The sequence below is a fragment of the Oncorhynchus kisutch genome, unplaced genomic scaffold (genome assembly GCF_002021735.2).
Source record: "Oncorhynchus kisutch isolate 150728-3 unplaced genomic scaffold, Okis_V2 scaffold3811, whole genome shotgun sequence".
Classification (NCBI taxonomy): domain Eukaryota; kingdom Metazoa; phylum Chordata; class Actinopteri; order Salmoniformes; family Salmonidae; genus Oncorhynchus; species Oncorhynchus kisutch.
The window spans coordinates 209,290-229,826 of record NW_022265756.1 but is presented as its reverse complement, the minus strand read 5'-3'; the positions used below and the strand labels follow the sequence as shown (position 1 = coordinate 229,826).

General features: G+C 44.8%; 1 protein-coding gene across 3 annotated transcripts in view; it reads left to right on the top strand.

Moving 5' to 3' along the window:
• Positions 1 to 3,494: 3,494 nt before the first annotated feature.
• Positions 3,495 to 20,537, top strand: part of LOC109885859 (progesterone-induced-blocking factor 1) — a 65,881-nt gene continuing 48,838 nt past the window's right edge. For all 3 annotated transcript variants that reach the window (XM_031821014.1, XM_031821013.1, XM_031821015.1), the window contains exons 1-9: positions 3,495 to 4,265; positions 6,648 to 6,748; positions 7,648 to 7,846; positions 10,346 to 10,465; positions 11,147 to 11,280; positions 11,452 to 11,560; positions 13,303 to 13,484; positions 16,202 to 16,327; positions 17,919 to 18,017. In XM_031821014.1, coding sequence (XP_031676874.1) covers positions 4,008 to 4,265; positions 6,648 to 6,748; positions 7,648 to 7,846; positions 10,346 to 10,465; positions 11,147 to 11,280; positions 11,452 to 11,560; positions 13,303 to 13,484; positions 16,202 to 16,327; positions 17,919 to 18,017 — 1,328 coding nt within the window. In that variant the 5' untranslated portion in view covers positions 3,495 to 4,007. The remainder of the gene's footprint in view (positions 4,266 to 6,647; positions 6,749 to 7,647; positions 7,847 to 10,345; positions 10,466 to 11,146; positions 11,281 to 11,451; positions 11,561 to 13,302; positions 13,485 to 16,201; positions 16,328 to 17,918; positions 18,018 to 20,537) is intronic.

The following is a 20,537-nucleotide window of genomic DNA, read 5'->3' as shown; positions in this document are numbered from 1 at the left end:
GGACACCTGTCTAGGGAGGACACCTGTCTAGGGAGGACACCTGTCTAGGGAGGACACCTGTCTAGAGAGGACACCTGTCTAGGGAGGACACCTGTCTATGGAGGACACCTGTCTAGGGAGGACACCTGTCTATGGAGGACACCTGTCGAGGGAGGACACCTGTCTAGGGAGGACACCTGTCTAGGGAGGACACCTGTCTAGGGAGGACACCTGTCTAGGAGGACACCTGTCGAGGGAGGACACCTGTCTAGGGAGGACACCTGTCTAGGGAGGACACCTGTCTAGGAGGACACCTGTCGAGGGAGGACACCTGTCTAGGGAGGACACCTGTCTAGGGAGGACACCTGTCTAGGAGGACACCTGTCTAGGGAGGACACCTGTCTAGGAGGACACCTGTCTAGGAGGACACCTGTCTAGGGAGGACACCTGTCTAGGAGGACACCTGTCTAGGAGGACACCTGTCTAGGAGGACACCTGTCTAGTAGGACACCTGTCTAGGGAGGACACCTGTCTAGGAGGACACCTGTCTAGGAGGACACCTGTCTAGTAGGACACCTGTCTAGGGAGGACACCTGTCTAGTAGGACACCTGTCTAGGGAGGACACCTGTCTAGTAGGACACCTGTCTAGGAGGACACCTGTCTAGGAGGACACCTGTCTAGTAGGACACCTGTCTAGGAGGACACCTGTCTAGGGAGGCCACCTGTCTAGGAGGACACCTGTCTAGGGAGGACACCTGTCTAGGGAGGACACCTGTCTAGGGAGGACACCTGTCTAGGGAGGACTCCTGTCTAGGGAGGACACCTGTCTAGGGAGGACACCTGTCTAGGGAGGACACCTGTCTAGTAGGACACCTGTCTAGGGAGGACACCTGTCTAGGAGGACACCTGTCTAGGGAGGACACCTGTCTAGGGAGGACACCTGTCTATGAGGACACCTGTCTAGGAGGACACCTGTCTAGGGAGGACACCTGTCTAGTAGGACACCTGTCTAGGGAGGACACCTGTCTAGGGAGAACACCTGTCTAGGGAGGACACCTGTCTAGGAGGACACCTGTCTAGGGAGGACACCTGTCTAGGAGGACACCTGTCTATGAGGACACCTGTCTAGGAGGACACCTGTCTAGGGAGGACACCTGTCTAGTAGGACACCTGTCTAGGGAGGACACCTGTCTAGGGAGAACACCTGTCTAGGAGGACACCTGTCTAGGGAGGACACCTGTCTAGGGAGGACACCTGTCTAGGAGGACACCTGTCTAGTAAGTAATTTCTGGATGTGGAATCTCTCCCTACTCCAGTGTACCTGGGATGTATGTTTAGATGTGGAATCTCTCCCTACTCCAGTGTACCTGGGATGTATGTTTAGATGTGGAATCTCTCCCTACTCCAGTGTACCTGGGATGTATGTTTAGATGTGGAATCTCTCCCTACTCCAGTGTACCTGGGATGTATGTTTAGATGTGGAATCTCTCCCTACTCCAGTGTACCTGGGATGTATGTTTAGATGTGGAATCTCTCCCTACTCCAGTGTACCTGGGATGTATGTTTAGATGTGGAATCTCTCCCTACTCCAGTGTACCTGGGATGTATGTTTAGATGTGGAATCTCTCCCTACTCCAGTGTACCTGGGATGTATGTTTAGATGTGGAATCTCTCCCTACTCCAGTGTACCTGGGATGTATGTTTAGATGTGGAATCTCTCCCTACTCCAGTGTACCTGGGATGTATGTACTGTTGGAGCTTCTGTAAAAAGGCCTTTTACAATGTTCTTTCTGCCAAATGTGTGAGCATGGAAGAAGTGTCTGCAGACGGGAGAAGCTGAGATGTGTGATGTGTGGGAAAGACCACTATGAAGGAGATGTTAAATGTTTAGTAGAAGAGAATAGACAAGGAGCAACATGTTGCAACTGTGTTGGGGAGCATGAAGAGCAATCAACTGTGGTGTGGAGCATGAAGAGCAATCAACTGTGGTGGGGAGCATGAAGAGCATGAAGATCAATCAACTGTGGTGGGGAGCATGAAGTGCAATCAACTGTGGTGGGGAGCATGTAGAGCATGAAGATCAATCAACTGTGGTGGGGAGCATGAAGTGCAATCAACTGTGGTGTGGAGCATGAAGCGCAATCAACTGTGGTGGGGAGCATGAAGAGCATGAGGGGCAATCAACTGTGGTGGGGAGCATGAAGAGCAATCAACTGTGGTGGGGAGCATGAAGAGCAATCAACTGTGGTGGGGAGCATGAAGAGCATGAAGATCAATCAACTGTGGTGGGGAGCATGAAGAGCATGAAGAGCTATCAACTATGGTGTGGAGCATGAAGTGCAATCAACTGTGGTGGGGAGCATGAAGAGCATGAAGAGCATGAAGAGCAATCAACTGTGGTGGGGAGCATGAAGCGCAATCAACTGTGGTGAGGAGCATGAAGAGCATGAGGGGCAATCAACTGTGGTGGGGAGCATGAAGAGCAATCAACTGTGGTGGGGAGCATGAAGAGCAATCAACTGTGGTGGGGAGCATGAAGAGCATGAAGATCAATCAACTGTGGTGGGGAGCATGAAGAGCATGAAGAGCTATCAACTGTGGTGGGGAGCATGAAGAGCATGGAGAGCAATCAACTGTGATGGGGAGCATGAAGAGCAATCAACTGTGATGGGGAGCATGAGGAGCATGAAGTGCAATCAACTGTGGTGGGGAGCATGAAGAGCAATCAAATGTGGTGGGGAGCATGCAGAGCAATCAACTGTGGTGGGGAGCATGAAGAGCAATCAACTGTGGTGGGGAGCATGAAGAGCATGGAGAGCAATCAACTGTGGTGGGGAGCATGCAGAGCAATCATTGGAGTTCCGGATGTAGGGTGAAAGAGACTGAGATTGCTCAAATCAAAGGCAGTTGAGAGTCTCCTATGCAGAGGCTGGCAAAAGGGTTGAAAGAGTGAGTATATCTGAAGGTCCTGCGGTAGAACGGTATGCCTACATTGGAGCCTTCAGCACAGGCTGAGAATCAACAGCAGGACTCTAGTGGACTCTGTGTCATTTAAAGCATTGGTGATAGACGGAACTGCACAAGTTGAATGTAAGTCAAGAAAGATCGATATAATTGTTAATGTAGCTGAACTGTTTCTGGGATTAAAATCTTTATACATTATTATTATTATTTTATTTTTTGTTGTTAAAATGTTTGTTTTCACCCCACCCAGTAGGTGGTGGCAATGTACCATTTTGGGATGTAGAAGAAGAAAACCGTGCTGCCTCTGCCTGCCTCTGAACTTTCTCTCCCCTCTTAACCATCTCCCTCAGATGACCACTCAAAGCCATGCATTTTCTATTGACTGTCAATCTCATTATGTCTTGTTTTGGTGCTTTAAAGCGCTTTGAGATTCTTTATGTAATGAATAACGCTATAAAAGTTGAATAAATTATAATTAACAGTTGCTGTTTCTGGCGGACATTTTATGTGGTTGCAAAACAAACGGAAGTGACTCGGATGTCACTTCCGTTTGTTTGTTGTGATCCGCTAGCGGCGGTTTCTATGCGATTCGAAGCGGGACCGTTGAAATTATGAAAACAGCGACCACTGAACACAGGGTTGTTCGCGAATATAAATAGTAAATTCTAAACCCCATTTAATTTATGGATATTACAACAAAAAAACAGAATCATTTGTAAGGAATTAGCCAGCTAGCTATGAAGCTACCTGTTGGACAGTGAACTATTCGACGTTAGCTAACTATAACTATGTAACTAACTAGTACAGTACAGTAGCTAACAGTTAATGCAACCACAGACAAGGAGCTAGTTACCAGTATATGTCGTGCAACAGTCGACGTTGTTAGCTAGTTAGTACAATCATGCAACTAGCTAGCTAACGCCTTAACTGTCCTTGAACTATTGAGTTCACTAATCCTTAATCTTCGGTAATACTCAAATTATATGCTCAGTAGTTAGCTGGCAAAAAGCAGATCACTACTTGTTTGACAAAAGCGAGGTAGCTAACGTTATCTATCTTCAAAATGCCTCCGAAGAAGCAGAAAAACCCGTCGGTGAATATCTCCAGCTCGCTAGAGGAGTCGGAAGAATTCAGTCTGGAGACCACGGTGCCTACGGAAGACATCTCGTCGTCGGACGAACGGGACCGCACCGGGACACAGAAAGTCACCCGACAGCTCATCGAGAGGAAAGAGCTACTGCACAACTTACAGCTGTTAAAAATAGAGATGTCGCAGAAAAATCTCATCATAGATAACATGAAAGTGGACCACTTGACAAAGGTAGTTAGCTAGGATCTCAAAGATGTTCTATCGAGCTACCAAACCTTCACATCAGCATACATGTGGGGTTGCTTCTCAAATAGGCTCCTATTCTATTACTTATGACTAGAGGGCCCTAAAGTAGGGACGTCAAACGACGTTCAGCCTGCATCTTTATGTCTCTAAGTAAAGCATTTCACTGTTAGTTTACACTTGTCTATGAAGAATGTGACTTAAAATGTGACTTGCTGCACAGACCCTATGGACACTCCTCTAGACCCCCCCCCCCTAAAAAACCCATCTGTCCCTCTTTAAAGTTACTCTTGGCAGTTTTAATAGTAGAATGCACAAGGTGCAATTTCTAAATTGGGTGGTGCATAATCAGGTCCTCTTGTCATGTCAGTCAATACAGTATTCATAACGTGTCAGAGATGTCCAGATCAACTATCCCACGTCAGCTAAAGTTAAAAAATAATAACATTTCAACTAGCCCACGTCAGCTAAAGTTTAAAAATAAAAACATTTCAACTAGCCCATGTCAGCTAAAGTTAAAAAATAAAAACATTTCAACTAGCCCACGTCAGCTAAAGTAAAAAAATAATAACATTTCAACTAGCCCACGTCAGCTAAAGTTAAAAAATAATAACATTTCAACTAGCCCACGTCAGCTAAAGGTAAAAAATAATAACATTTCAACTAGCCCACGTCAGCTAAAGTTAAAAAATAATAACATTTCAACTAGCCCACGTCAGCTAAAGTTAAAAAATAATAACATTTCAACTAGCCCACGTCAGCTAAAGTTAAAAAATAATAACATTTCAACTAGCCCACGTCAGCTAAAGTTTAAAAATAATAACATTTCAACTAGCCCATGTCAGCTAAAGTTTAAAAATAATAACATTTCAACTAGCCCACGTCAGCTAAAGTTAAAAAATAAAAACATTTCAACTAGCCCACGTCAGCTAAAGTTTAAAAATAATAACATTTCAACTAGCCCACGTCAGCTAAAGTTTAAAAATAATAACATTTCAACTAGCCCACGTCAGCTAAAGTTTAAAAATAAAAACATTTCAACTAGCCCATGTCAGCTAAAGTTAAAAAATAATAACATTTCAACTAGCCCATGTCAGCTAAAGTTAAAAAATAATAACATTTCAACTAGCCCACGTCAGCTAAAGTTAAAAAATAATAACATTTCAACTAGCCCACGTCAGCTAAAGGTAAAAAATAATAACATTTCAACTAGCCCACGTCAGCTAAAGTTAAAAAATAATAACATTTCAACTAGCCCACGTCAGCTAAAGTTAAAAAATAATAACATTTCAACTAGCCCACGTCAGCTAAAGTTAAAAAATAATAACATTTCAACTAGCCCACGTCAGCTAAAGTTAAAAAATAAAAACATTTCAACTAGCCCACGTCAGCTAAAGTTTAAAAATAATAACATTTCAACTAGCACACGTCAGCTAAAGTTAAAAAATAATAACATTTCAACTAGCCCACGTCAGCTAAAGTTAAAAAATAATAACATTTCAACTAGCCCACGTCAGCTAAAGTTAAAAAATAAAAACATTTCAACTAGCCCACGTCAGCTAAAGTTTAAAAATAATAACATTTCAACTAGCACACGTCAGCTAAAGTTTAAAAATAAAAACATTTCAACTAGCACACGTCAGCTAAAGTTAAAAAATAATAACATTTCAACTAGCCCATGTCAGCTAAAGTTAAAAAATAGTTTAAAAAACATTTACTCATAAAGTGTTAAACAAATCAAAATATATTTTATATTTTAGATTCTTCAAAGTAGCCACCCTTTTGCCTTGATGACAGCTTTGCACACGCTTGGCATTCTCTCAACCAGCTTCACCTGGAATAATTTTCCAACAGTCTTGCTGAGCACTTGTTGGCTGCTTTTCATTCCCTCTGCGGTCCAACTCATCCCAAACCATCTCAATTGGGTTGCGGTTGAGTGATTGTGGAGGCCAGGTCATCTGATGCCTCATTCTCCTTCTTGGTGTTAGGTCATTGTCCTATTGAAAAACTATGCCATATCATTTTTTAACTGTGCTGTTTCACAAAAGGTTGTGAACCTAAATACATTTTCCAGACCCAGTATAATTTGCATTTCATTATCTTGTTGTTTTTCGTCCCACCCTTTTAACTCCAAACACAACCTGTCCTTTCAACATGAATTTCCCATGGTATTGTACTTAATCAGGTAGGAACTGATAAAGGAGTCCAAAAACGGCCATTTTAGATTTATTTACATTATACACCAGATATCACCAGAACGGGGTATGTCCTGCCCCGGCTGAAGTAGTGCACTATAATAGGAAAGATAATTAGGGGCCATTGGGGACACGCTTATGTATCCCTCTACTTGTTCTGTGCTCTCTTCCCTAGACGGAGGAGCTGGAGGAGAGGCTGAATGTTGCCCTGCACCAGAAACAAGTCCTGGCTCTGAGACTGGACAGCCAGCTGCAACTCACCCAGGATGAGAGGAGGTAGGAACAGATCTGAGACTGGACAGACAGCTGCAACTCACCCAGGATGAGGAGGTAGGAACAGATCTGAGACTGGACAGACAGCTGCAACTCACCCAGGATGAGAGGAGGTAGGAACAGATCTGAGACTGGACAGACAGCTGCAACTCACCCAGGATGAGGAGGTAGGAACAGATCTGAGACTGGACAGACAGCTGCAACTCACCCAGGATGAGGAGGTAGGAACAGATCTGAGACTGGACAGACAGCTGCAACTCACCCAGGATGAGGAGGAGGTAGGAACAGATCTGAGACTGGACAGACAGCTGCAACTCACCCAGGATGAGTAGGTAGGAACAGATCTGAGACTGGACAGCTGCAACTCACCCAGGATGAGAGGAGGTAGGAACCGTAGGGGTCGTAGGTCAACACAGGATCACCTTGCTGAACCCAGAACCTCTAAAAGATTGAAAGATGTTCAACCAAGTCTCTCTGATCAGTCGTAGGGGTCGTAGGTCAACACAGGATCACCTTGCTGAACCCAGAACCTCTAAAAGATTGAAAGATGTTCAACCAAGTCTCTCTGATCAGTCGTAGGGGTCGTAGGTCAACACAGGATCACCTTGCTGAACCCAGAACCTCTAAAAGATTGAAAGATGTTCAACCAAGTCTCTCTGATCAGTCGTAGGGGTCGTAGGTCAACACAGGATCACCTTGCTGAACCCAGAACCTCTAAAAGATTGAAAGATGTTCAACCAAGTCTCTCTGATCAGTCGTAGGGGTCGTAGGTCAACACAGGATCACCTTGCTGAACCCAGAACCTCTAAAAGATTGAAAGATGTTCAACCAAGCAGGCATGGAAAGGGTCCCCTCTTTTTATATTTGCCTCAAGTCAGTGTGGTTCTCTGTCTGTCCTGCAGGAAGCAGCAGGCTCTGAGGAAGCAGGAGATGGATGGGATCCTACTGAGACAGAAGCAGCTGGAGGAGACTAACAGACGGCTGTGTGACAAGGCAGGAGACCTGCGACGCAGCCTCAGGGACCTGGAGCTCACCGAGGACAAATACAAGGAGCTCCGAGATATCCCAGAGGAGAGACTCTCTATCACTGAATACGTAGCGGTGAGAACTGGGGAGAGATCCTGCTAATGTGGTGTGGTAATGATGTGTGTTAATGCAGTGTGTTGTGTTATAATGCAGTGTGTTGTTATAATGCAGTGTGTAGTATTATAATGCAGTGTGGTGTGTTAATGCAGTGTGTTGTTATAATGCAGTGTGCTGTGTGTTAATACAGTGTGTTGTGTTAATGCAGTGTGGTGTGTTAATGCAGTGTGTTGTTATAATGCAGTGCGCTGTGTGTTAATGCAGTGTGTTGTGTTATAATGCAGTGTGTTGTTATAATGCAGTGTGTTGTGTTATAATGCAGTGTGTTGTTATAATGCAGTGTGTTGTGTTAATGCAGTGTGTTGTGTTATAATGCAGTGTGTTGTGTTATAATGCAGTGTGTTGTTATAATGCAGTGTGTTGTGTTATAATGCAGTGTGTTGTGTTATAATGCAGTGTGTTGTGTTATAATGCAGTGTGTTGTTATAATTCAGTGTGTTGTGTTATAATGCAGTGTGTTGTGTTATAATGCAGTGTGTTGTGTTATAATGCAGTGTGTTGTTATAATGCAGTGTGTTGTGTTATAATGCAGTGTGTTGTGTTATAATGCAGTGTGTTGTGTGTTAATGCAGTGTGTTGTGGTAATGCAGTGTGTTGTGTTATAATGCAGTGTGTTGTGTTATAATGCAGTGTGTTGTGTGTTAATGCTGTGTGGTGTGTTATAATGCAGTGTGTTGTGTTATAATGCTGTGTGGTATGTTATAATGCAGTGTGTTGTGTTATAATGCAGTGTGTTGTGTTATAATGCAGTGTGTTGTGTTATAATGCAGTGTGTTGTGTTATAATGCAGTGTGTTGTGTTATAATGTTGTGTGTTAATGCAGTGTGTTGTGTTATAATGCAGTGTGTTGTGTTATAATGCAGTGTGTTGTTATAATGTTGTGTGTTGTGTTATAATGCAGTGTGTTGTGTTATAATGCAGTGTGTTGTGTGTTAATGCAGTGTGTTGTTATAATGCAGTGTGTTGTGTTATAATGCAGTGTGTTGTGTTATAATGCTGTGTGGTGTGTTATAATGCAGTGTGTTGTGTGTTAATGCAGTGTGTTGTTATAATGCAGTGTGTTGTGTTATAATGCAGTGTGTTGTGTGTTAATGCAGTGTGTTGTTATAATGCAGTGTGTTGTGTTATAATGCAGTCTGTTGTGTTATAATGCAGTGTGTTGTGTTATAATGCAGTGTGTTGTGTTATAATGCAGTGTGTTGTGTGTTAATGCAGTGTGTTGTTATAATGCAGTGTGTTGTGTTATAATGCAGTGTGTTGTGTTATAATGCAGTGTGTTGTGTTATAATGCAGTGTGTTGTGTTATAATGCTGTGTGTTGTTATAATGCAGTGTGTTGTTATAATGCAGTGTGTTGTGTGTTAATGCAGTGTGTTGTGTGTTAATGCAGTGTGTTGTTATAATGCAGTGTGTTGTGTTATAATGCAGTGTGTTGTGTTATAATGCTGTGTGGTGTGTTATAATGCAGTGTGTTGTTATAATGCAGTGTGTTGTTATAATGCAGTGTGTTGTGTTATAATGCAGTGTGTTGTTATAATGCAGTGTGTTGTGTTATAATGCAGTGTGTTGTGTTATAATGATGTGTGGTGTGTTATAATGCAGTGTGTTGTGTTATAATGCAGTGTGTTGTGTGTTAATGCAGTGTGTTGTGTTATAATACTGTGTGTTGTGTTATAATGCTGTGTGTTGTGTTATAATGCAGTGTGTTGTGTGTTAATGCAGTGTGTTGTGTTATAATGCAGTGTGTTGTGTGTTAATGCAGTGTGTTGTTATAATGCAGTGTGTTGTGTTATAATGCAGTGTGTTGTGTTATAATGCTGTGTGGTGTGTTATAATGCAGTGTGTTGTTATAATGCAGTGTGTTGTTATAATGCAGTGTGTTGTGTTATAATGCAGTGTGTTGTGTTATAATGCTGTGTGTTGTTATAATGCAGTGTGTTGTGTTATAATGCAGTGTGTTGTATGTTAATGCTGTGTGGTGTGTTATAATGCAGTGTGTTGTGTTATAATGCAGTGTGTTGTTATAATGCAGTGTGTTGTGTTATAATGCAGTGTGTTGTGTTATAATGCAGTGTGTTGTGTTATAATGCTGTGTGTTGTTATAATGCAGTGTGTTGTGTTATAATGCAGTGTGTTGTGTTATAATGCTGTGTGTTGTTATAATGCAGTGTGTTGTTATAATGCAGTGTGTTGTGTTATAATGCAGTGTGTTGTGTGTTAATGCTGTGTGTTGTTATAATGCAGTGTGTTGTTATAATGCAGTGTGTTGTGTTATAATGCAGTGTGTTGTTCTCCCAGGTGTGTTCATGCTGTGTGGTGTTCTCCCAGGTGTGTTAATGTGTTAATGGTGTTCTCCCAGGTGTGTTCATGCTGTGTGGTGTTCTCCCAGGTGTGTTAATGTGTTAATGTGTTAATGGTGTTCTCCCAGGTGTGTTAATGCTGTGTGGTGTTCTCCCAGGTTTATTTCTATGAGGTGGTGAGTCCTCTCAAAGCCCAGCTCTCTGAGCTCCATGTCAAGAGGAACAGCCTGACAGATGACCTGGAGACACACAGGACTGAGATCAAGGCCCTTATGAAGGTACACACACACACACACACACACACACACACACACACACACACACACACACACACACACACACACACACACACACACACACACACACACACACACACACACACACACACACACACACACAGAGGACAGATTAAAGCCTTCATGGAGCTACAGACAGAGAGAGGACAGATCAGAGCCTTCATGGAGCTACAGACAGAGAGAGGACAGATCAGAGCCTTCATGGAGTTACAGACAGAGAGAGGACAGATCAGAGCCTTCATGGAGCTACAGACAGAGAGAGGACAGATCAGAGCCTTCATGGAGGTACAGACAGAGAGAGGACAGATCAGAGCCTTCATGGAGGTACAGACAGAGAGAGGACAGATCAGAGCCTTCATGGAGCTACAGACAGAGAGAGGACAGATCAGAGCCTTCATGGAGCTACAGACAGAGAGAGGACAGATCAGAGCCTTCATGGAGCTACAGACAGAGATAGGACAGATCAGAGCCTTCATGGAGGTGCAGACAGAGAGAGGACAGATCAGAGCCTTCATGGAGGTGCAGACAGAGAGAGGACAGATCAGAGCCTTCATGGAGGTGCAGACAGAGAGAGGACAGATCAGAGCCTTCATGCAGGTACTGTTTGTCTTAGAGCAGTGTCGGTCCATGTGATTGTATTGTAACCTTCCTCCTGTGGTGTAGAGTTACGAGGAGGAGCGCAGGGTGAGGTCAGAGCTGGAGATCAGGAACCAGAGACTAACTCTGGAGCTGGCTGACACTAAAGGGCTCATCCAGGAGGGAGACTTCAAGCGGGACAACTACTCTAACATCAAACGGTAAGAGAGAGAGAGGGAGAGGGAGGAAAGACCACCTCTGTTTTCAGCAAGTGTCCCTGTCAGATCAAATGTCTGGAGAAGGATTTACAAAATGGACTCTTTCACTTTGAAAAATGTATTTGTGTGTTTAGACATTTAGAAACTAAACGTCGATCCTCCCTTCCTTTCCAGTGAGCGGGATGCGTTTGAGTGTGAGGTGGGAGAGTTGAGGAAGAGGCTGGAGCTGCTGGAGATGACTCATGAGGTCCAGACCAGGGAGAGGAATGAGCTGAGTCGAGAGGTACAACACCAACCTGGATACTACTGCTACCTGCCTAACACCTTGATGTTGCCAACACGGGACTTTTCACAGTACCACTGATTGGCTGATAGATGTTGTCTCACCTTCCTTAGTGGAAGATACTGACTGGAAGTCCCTCTGAATTACAGCATCTGCTAAATGACAACATGTCACGTTAAATGTCCTCCAGCAGAAGGTGCCCCTCCTCCAGATGGATAAAGACTACCTCTAACTCTTCTGTCCTCCAGGTGTCTGCAGCAGACAGTGACCCTCCTCCAGATGGATTGACTACCTCTAACCCCTCTGTGTTCCAGGTGTCTACTCTGCAGCAGACGGTGACCCTCCTCCAGATGGATAAAGACTACCTCTAACCCCTCTGTGTTCCAGGTGTCTACTCTGCAGCAGACGGTGACCCTCCTCCAGATGGATAAAGACTACCTCTAACCCCTCTGTGTTCCAGGTGTCTACTCTGCAGCAGACGGTGACCCTCCTCCAGATGGATAAAGACTACCTCTAACCCCTCTGTGTTCCAGGTGTCTACTCTGCAGCAGACGGTGACCCTCCTCCAGATGGATAAAGACTACCTCTAACCCCTCTGTCCTCCAGGTGTCTACTCTGCAGCAGTCGGTGACCCTCCTCCAGATGGATTAACTACCTCTAACCCCTCTGTCCTCCAGGTGTCTACTCTGCAGCAGACAGTGACCCTCCTCCAGATGGATTGACTACCTCTAACCCCTCTGTCCTCCAGGTGTCTACTCTGCAGCAGACAGTGACCCTCCTCCAGATGGATTGACTACCTCTAACCCCTCTGTCCTCCAGGTGTCTACTCTGCAGCAGTCGGTGACCCTCCTCTAGATGGATAAGACTACCTCTAACCCCTCTGTTCTCCAGGTGTCTACTCTGCAGCAGACGGTGACCCTCCTCCAGATGGATTGACTACCTCTAACCCCTCTGTCCTCCAGGTGTCTACTCTGCAGCAGACGGTGACCCTCCTCCAGATGGATTGACTACCTCTAACCCCTCTGTCCTCCAGGTGTCTACTCTGCAGCAGACGGTGCCCCTCCTCCAGATGGATAAAGACTACCTCTAACCCCTCTGTCCTCCAGGTGTCTACTCTGCAGCAGTCAGTGACCCTCCTCCAGATGGATTGACTACCTCTAACTCTTCTGTCCTCCAGGTGTCTACTCTGCAGCAGTCAGTGACCCTCCTCCAGATGGATAAAGACTACCTCTAACCCCTCTGTCCTCCAGGTGTCTGCAGCAGACGGTGACCCTCCTCCAGATGGATAAAGACTACCTCTAACCCCTCTGTCCTCCAGGTGTCTACTCTGCAGGAGTCAGTGACCCTCCTCCAGATGGATTGACTACCTCTAACCCCTCTGTCCTCCAGGTGTCTACTCTGCAGCAGACAGTGACCCTCCTCCAGATGGATTGACTACCTCTAACCCCTCTGTCCTCCAGGTGTCTACAGCAGACGGTGACCCTCCTCCAGATGGATAAGACTACCTCTAACCCCCCTGTCCTCCAGGTGTCTACTCTGCAGCAGACGGTGACCCTCCTCCAGATGGATAAAGACTACCTCTAACCCCTCTGTCCTCCAGGTGTCTACTCTGCAGCAGACAGTGACCCTCCTCCAGATGGATTGACTACCTCTAACCCCTCTGTCCTCCAGGTGTCTACTCTGCAGCAGTCAGTGACCCTCCCCCAGATGGATTGACTACCTCTAACCCCTCTGTGTTCCAGGTGTCTACTCTGCAGCAGACGGTGACCCTCCTCCAGAAGGATAAGGAATATGTTCACAGACAGAGCATGGAGCTGAATGTGCGCTGTGCCCACCAGGAAGACCGTCTAGAGAGGCTGCAGACCCAGCTGGACGGCGCCCAGAGGGCCAGGGAGGAGGTCTATCACAAATACATCGCTTCTAGGTCAGTACCCCTCCCTAACCCTTCTGGGTCGGTACCCCACCCTAACCCTTCTATATCAGTACTCCTCCCTAACCCTCCTAGGTCAGTACTCCTCCCTAACCCTTCTAGGTCAGTACCCCTCCCCAACCCAATAACAGCCTCCACTCTTCTGGGAAGTCATTAATATGGAGTTGGGTCCCCCTTTGCTGCTATAACAGCCTCCACTCTTCTGGGAAGTCATTAATATGGAGTTGGTTCCCCCTTTGCTGCTATACCAGCCTCCACTCTTCTGGGAAGTCATTAATATGGAGTTGGTCCCCCCTTTGCTGCTATAACAGCCTCCACTCCTCTGGGAAGGCTTTCCACTACATGTTGGTACATTGCTGTGGGGACTTGCTTTCATTCAGCCACAAGAGCATTAGTGAGGTCGGGTACTGATGTGGGCGATTAGTCCTGGCTTGCAGTCTGCTTTCCAATTCATCCCAAAGGTGTTCGATGGGGTTGAGGTCAGGGCTCTGTGCAGGCCAGTCAAGTTCTTCCACACTGATTTCAACAAACCATTTCTGTATGGACCTCGCTTTGTGCACGGGGGCATTGTCATGCTGAAACAGGAAAGGGCCTTCCCCAAACTGTTGCCACACAGTTGGAAGCACAGAATCATCTAGAATGTCATTGTTATGCTGTAGTGTTAAGATTTCCCTTCATTGGAACTAAGGGGCCAAAACCATTATTTCTCCTCCACCAAACTTTACAGTTGGCACTATGCATTCAGCCTCGTAACGTTCTCCTGTCATCCACCAAACCCAAATTCGTGCGTCGGACTGCCAGTTGGTGAAGTATGATTCATCACTGCAGACGATGGAGTTTCCACTGCTCCAGAGTCCAATGGCGGTGAGCTTTACACCACTCCAGCCGGCGCTTGGCATTTCACATGGTGATCTTAGACTTGTGTGCAGCTGCTCGGCCATGGAAACCCATTTCATTTAATTTGGGTTAAATGCGGTTAGACACATTTCAGTTGAATAAATTCAGTTGAATAACTGACTTAGTTTGGAACTCTGTCGTGAGTTCTGGAACTTTCCACTTCACAATAGAGGCAATTACAGTTGACCCGGGGCAGAAATGTGACAAACTGACTTGTTGGAAAGGTGGCATCCTATGACGGTGCCACGTTGAAAGTCACTGAGCTCTTCAGTAAGGCCATTCTACTGTCAATGTTTGTCTATGGAGATTGCATGGCTGTGTGCTCGATTTTATACACCTGTCCACAACGGTTGTGGCTGAAATAGCCAAATTCATTAATTTGATGGGGTGTCCACATACTTTTGTATATACTGTACCAGTCAAAAGTTTGGACACACCTAATTCATTCAAGGTTTTTTATTTCTTTTTGCTATTTTCATAGCAAAACTATGAAATAACACATATGGAATCATGTAGTAACCAAAATAGTGTTAAACAAATTAAAATACTTTTTATATTTTAGTTTCTTCCACGTAGCCACCCTTTTCTTTGATGACAGCTTTGCACACTCTTGGCATTCTCTCAACCAGCTTCACCTGGAATTATTTTCCAACAGTCTTGAAGGAGTTCCCACATATGCTGAGCACTTGTTCGCTGCTTTTATTTCACTCTGCAGTCCAACTCATCCCAAACCATCTCAACTGGGTTGAGGTCGGGGGATTGTGGAGGCCAGGTCATCTGATGCAGCACTCCATCACTCTCCTTCTTGGTCAAATAGCCCTTACACAGCCTGGAGGTGTGTTGGGTCATTGTCCTGTTGAAAAACAAATGATAGTCCCACTAATCACAAACCAGATGGGTTGATGTATCGCAGCAGAATGCTGTGGTAGCCATGCTGGTTAAGTGTGCCTTGAATTCTAAATAAACCACTGACACTGTCACCAGCAAAGCACCATCACACCTCCTCCTCCATGCTTCACGGTGGGAACCACACACCTCCTCCTCCATGCTTCACGGTGGGAACCACACATGCAGAGATCATTCGTTCAACTACTCTACATCTCACGAAGACACAGTGCTCGGAACCAAACATCTCATATTTGGACCGAAGGACATGTTTCCACCGGTCTAATGTCCACTGCTCGTGTTTCTTGGTCCAAGCAAGTCTCTTCTTCGTATTGGTGTCTTTTAGTACTGGCTTATTTGCAGCAATTCGACCATGAAGGTCTGATTCACGCAGTCTCCTCTGAACAGTGAAGCAGTGAAGCATTTATTTGGGCTGCAATTTCTGAGGCTGGTAACTCTAATGAACTTATCCTCTGCAGCAGAAGTAACTCTGGGTCTTCCATTGCTGTGGCGGTCCTCATGAGAGCCAGTTTCATCATAGCGCTTGATGGTTTTTACGGCTGCACTTGAAGAAACTGTCAAAGTACTTGAAATGTTCCGTATTGACTGACCTTCATGTCTTAAAGTAATGATGGACTGTCGTTTCTCTTTGCTTATTTGAGCTGTTCTTGCCATAATATGGACTTGGTCTTTTACCAAATAGGGATATCTTCTGTATACCACACCTACCTTGTCACAACACAACTGATTGGTTCAAACGCATTAAGAAGGAAAGAAATTCCACAATTTAACAAAGCACACCTGTTAATTGAAATGCATTCCAGGTGATTACCTCATTAAGCTGGTTGAGAGAATGCCAAGAGTGTGCAAAGCTGTCATCAAGGCAAAGGATGGCTACAATCAGGTATAATATAAGGGTTTTTCCACAGAGACCACTACAAGACAGAGTACGAGAATAAACTTGCTGAGGAGCTGGAGAACATTCGTCTGAAGACCAGCCAGGAGATCGACAGCCTGCAGAGGACCTCAAAGGAGATGTACGAGAGAGAGAACAGGTGAGATTATAGAGATGTATGAGAGAGAGAACAGGTGAGATTATAGAGATGTACCAGAGAGAGAACAGGTGAGATTATAGAGATGTACCAGAGAGAGAGAGAGAACAGGTAAGATTATAGAGATGTACCAGAGAGAGAGAGAGAACAGGTGAGATTATAGAGATGTACCAGAGAGAGAGAACAGGTGAGATTATAGAGATGTACCAGAGAGAGAGAACAGGTGAGATTATAGAGATGTACCAGAGAGAGAACAGGTGAGATTATAGAGATGTACCGGAGAGAGAAGAGGTGAGATTATAGAGATGTACCAGAGAGAGAACAGGTGAGATTATAGAGATGTACCAGAGAGAGAACAGATGAGATTATAGAGATGGACCAGAGAGAGAACAGGTGAGATTATAGAGATGTACCAGAGAGAGAACAGGTGAGATTATAGAGATGTACCAGAGAGAGAGAGAGAACAGATGAGATTATAGAGATGGACCAGAGAGAGAACAGGTGAGATTATAGAGATGTACCAGAGAGAGAGAGAGAGAGAGAGAGAACAGGTGAGATTATAGAGATGTACCAGAGAGAGAGAGAACAGGTGAGATTATAGAGATGTACCAGAGAGAGAGAGAGAACAGGTGAGATTATAGAGATGTACCAGAGAGAGAGAGAGAACAGGTGAGATTATAGAGATGAACCAGAGAGAGAACAGGTGAGATTATAGAGATGAACCAGAGAGAGAACAGGTGAGATTATAGAGATGTACCAGAGAGAGAACAGGTGAGATTATAGAGATGAACCAGAGAGAGAGAACAGGTGAGATTATAGAGATGAACCAGAGAGAGAACAGGTGAGATTATAGAGATGAACCAGAGAGAGAACAGGTGAGATTATAGAGATGAACCAGAGAGAGAACAGGTGAGATTATAGAGATGAACCAGAGAGAGAACAGGTGAGATTATAGAGATGAACCAGAGAGAGAACAGGTGAGATTATAGAGATGTACCAGAGAGAGAGAGAGAACAGGTGAGATTATAGAGATGAACCAGAGAGAGAACAGGTGAGATTATAGAGATGAACCAGAGAGAGAGAACAGGTGAGATTATAGAGATGTACCAGAGAGAGAACAGGTGAGATTATAGAGATGAACCAGAGAGAGAGAGAGAACAGGTGAGATTATAGAGATGAACCAGAGAGAGAGAGAGAACAGGTGAGATTATAGAGATGAACCAGAGAGAGAACAGGTGAGATTATAGAGATACCGCCCGTGTCCTCTAGAGGGGGCTCTTTCACTGTGTTCTGAATACAGTGCTGTACTTCACTCAGACCATGTATTCAGATATTCAACAAATTGGGTGATTCAGTGCCCCTAAAAATGCACCTTATTCCCTATTTAGTGCCCTTGTCGAAAGTAGTGCGCTATGCACCCTATTCGATAGTAGTGCTCTATGTACCCTATTCGATAGTGCACTACTTTTGACTAGGACCCATAGGTACCATTTGAGACAGTTTGATTGGGAGACTTTTTCTTTTTTACATGAAGTCGATTGTTTGTTAATTCTGATTCTGGTTTTAATTCTTACTGCTTCTGTCTGTCCTCTAGGAACCTCCGTGAGACGCGGGACAACGCAGTGCTGGAGAAGGACAGAGCGACGACGGCAGAGAGAGAGACACAGGCCAGATACGACCAGCTACTAGAACAGTAAGAGACAGAGACACAGGCCAGATACGACCAGCTACTAGAACAGTAAGAGAGAGAGACACAGGCCAGATACTACCAGCTACTAGAACAGTAAGAGAGAGAGACACAGGCCAGATACTACCAGCTACTAGAACAGTAAGAGAGAGAGACACAGGCCAGATACTACCAGCTACTAGAACAGTAAGAGAGAGAGAGACCAGATACTACCAGCTACTAGAACAGTAAGAGAGAGAGAGACCAGATACTACCAGCTACTAGAACAGTAAGAGAGAGAGAGACCAGATACTACCAGCTACTAGAACAGTAAGAGAGAGACCAGATACTACCAGCTACTAGAACAGTAAGAGAGAGAGAGAGAGAGACCAGATACTACCAGCTACTAGAACAGTAAGAGAGAGAGAGACCAGATACTACCAGCTACTAGAACAGTAAGAGAGAGACCAGATACTACCAGCTACTAGAACAGTAAGAGAGAGACCAGATACTACCAGCTACTAGAACAGTAAGAGACAGAGACCAGATACTACCAGCTACTAGAACAGTAAGAGAGAGAGAGACCAGATACTACCAGCTACTAGAACAGTAAGAGAGAGAGAGACCAGATACTACCAGCTACTAGAACAGTAAGAGAGAGACCAGATACTACCAGCTACTAGAACAGTAAGAGAGAGAGAGACCAGATACTACCAGCTACTAGAACAGTAAGAGAGAGAGAGAGAGACCAGATACTACCAGCTACTAGAACAGTAAGAGAGAGAGAGACCAGATACTACCAGCTACTAGAACAGTAAGAGAGAGACCAGATACTACCAGCTACTAGAACAGTAAGAGAGAGACCAGATACTACCAGCTACTAGAACAGTAAGAGAGAGACCAGATACTACCAGCTACGAGAACAGTAAGAGAGAGAGAGAGACCAGATACTACCAGCTACTAGAACAGTAAGAGAGAGACCAGATACTACCAGCTACTAGAACAGTAAGAGAGAGAGAGAGAGAGAGAGACCAGATACTACCAGCTACTAGAACAGTAAGAGACAGAGACCAGATACTACCAGCTACTAGAACAGTAAGAGAGAGAGAGACCAGATACTACCAGCTACTAGAACAGTAAGAGAGAGACCAGATACTACCAGCTACTAGAACAGTAAGAGAGAGAGACCAGATACTACCAGCTACTAGAACAGTAAGAGAGAGAGAGACCAGATACTACCAGCTACTAGAACAGTAAGAGACAGAGACCAGATACTACCAGCTACTAGAACAGTAAGAGAGAGAGATCAGATACTACCAGCTACTAGAACAGTAAGAGAGAGAGAGACCAGATACTACCAGCTACTAGAACAGTAAGAGAGAGACCAGATACTACCAGCTACTAGAACAGTAAGAGAGAGAGACCAGATACTACCAGCTACTAGAACAGTAAGAGAGAGAGAGAGAGACCAGATACTACCAGCTACTAGAACAGTAAGAGAGAGAGAGACCAGATACTACCAGCTACTAGAACAGTAAGAGAGAGAGAGACCAGATACTACCAGCTACTAGAACAGTAAGAGAGAGACCAGATACTACCAGCTACTAGAACAGTAAGAGAGAGACCAGATACTACCAGCTACGAGAACAGTAAGAGAGAGAGAGAGAGAGAGAGACCAGATACTACCAGCTACTAGAACAGTAAGAGAGACCAGATACTACCAGCTACTAGAACAGTAAGAGAGAGAGAGAGAGAGAGAGACCAGATACTACCAGCTACTAGAACAGTAAGAGAGAGACCAGATACTACCAGCTACTAGAACAGTAAGAGAGAGACCAGATACTACCAGCTACTAGAACAGTAAGAGAGAGACCAGATACTACCAGCTACTAGAACAGTAAGAGAGAGACCAGATACTACCAGCTACTAGAACAGTAAGAGAGAGAGAGACCAGATACTACCAGCTACTAGAACAGTAAGAGAGAGACCAGATACTACCAGCTACTAGAACAGTAAGAGAGAGAGAGACCAGATACTACCAGCTACTAGAACAGTAAGAGAGAGACCAGATACTACCAGCTACTAGAACAGTAAGAGAGAGAGAGACCAGATACTACCAGCTACTAGAACAGTAAGAGAGAGACCAGATACTACCAGCTACTAGAACAGTAAGAGACAGAGACCAGATACTACCAGCTACTAGAACAGTAAGAGAGAGAGAGACCAGATACTACCAGCTACTAGAACAGTAAGAGAGAGAGACCAGATACTACCAGCTACTAGAACAGTAAGAGAGAGACCAGATACTACCAGCTACTAGAACAGTAAGAGAGAGACCAGATACTACCAGCTACTAGAACAGTAAGAGAGAGACCAGATACTACCAGCTACTAGAACAGTAAGAGAGAGACCAGATACTACCAGCTACTAGAACAGTAAGAGAGAGACCAGATACTACCAGCTACTAGAACAGTAAGAGAGAGACCAGATACTACCAGCTACTAGAACAGTAAGAGAGAGACCAGATACTACCAGCTACTAGAACAG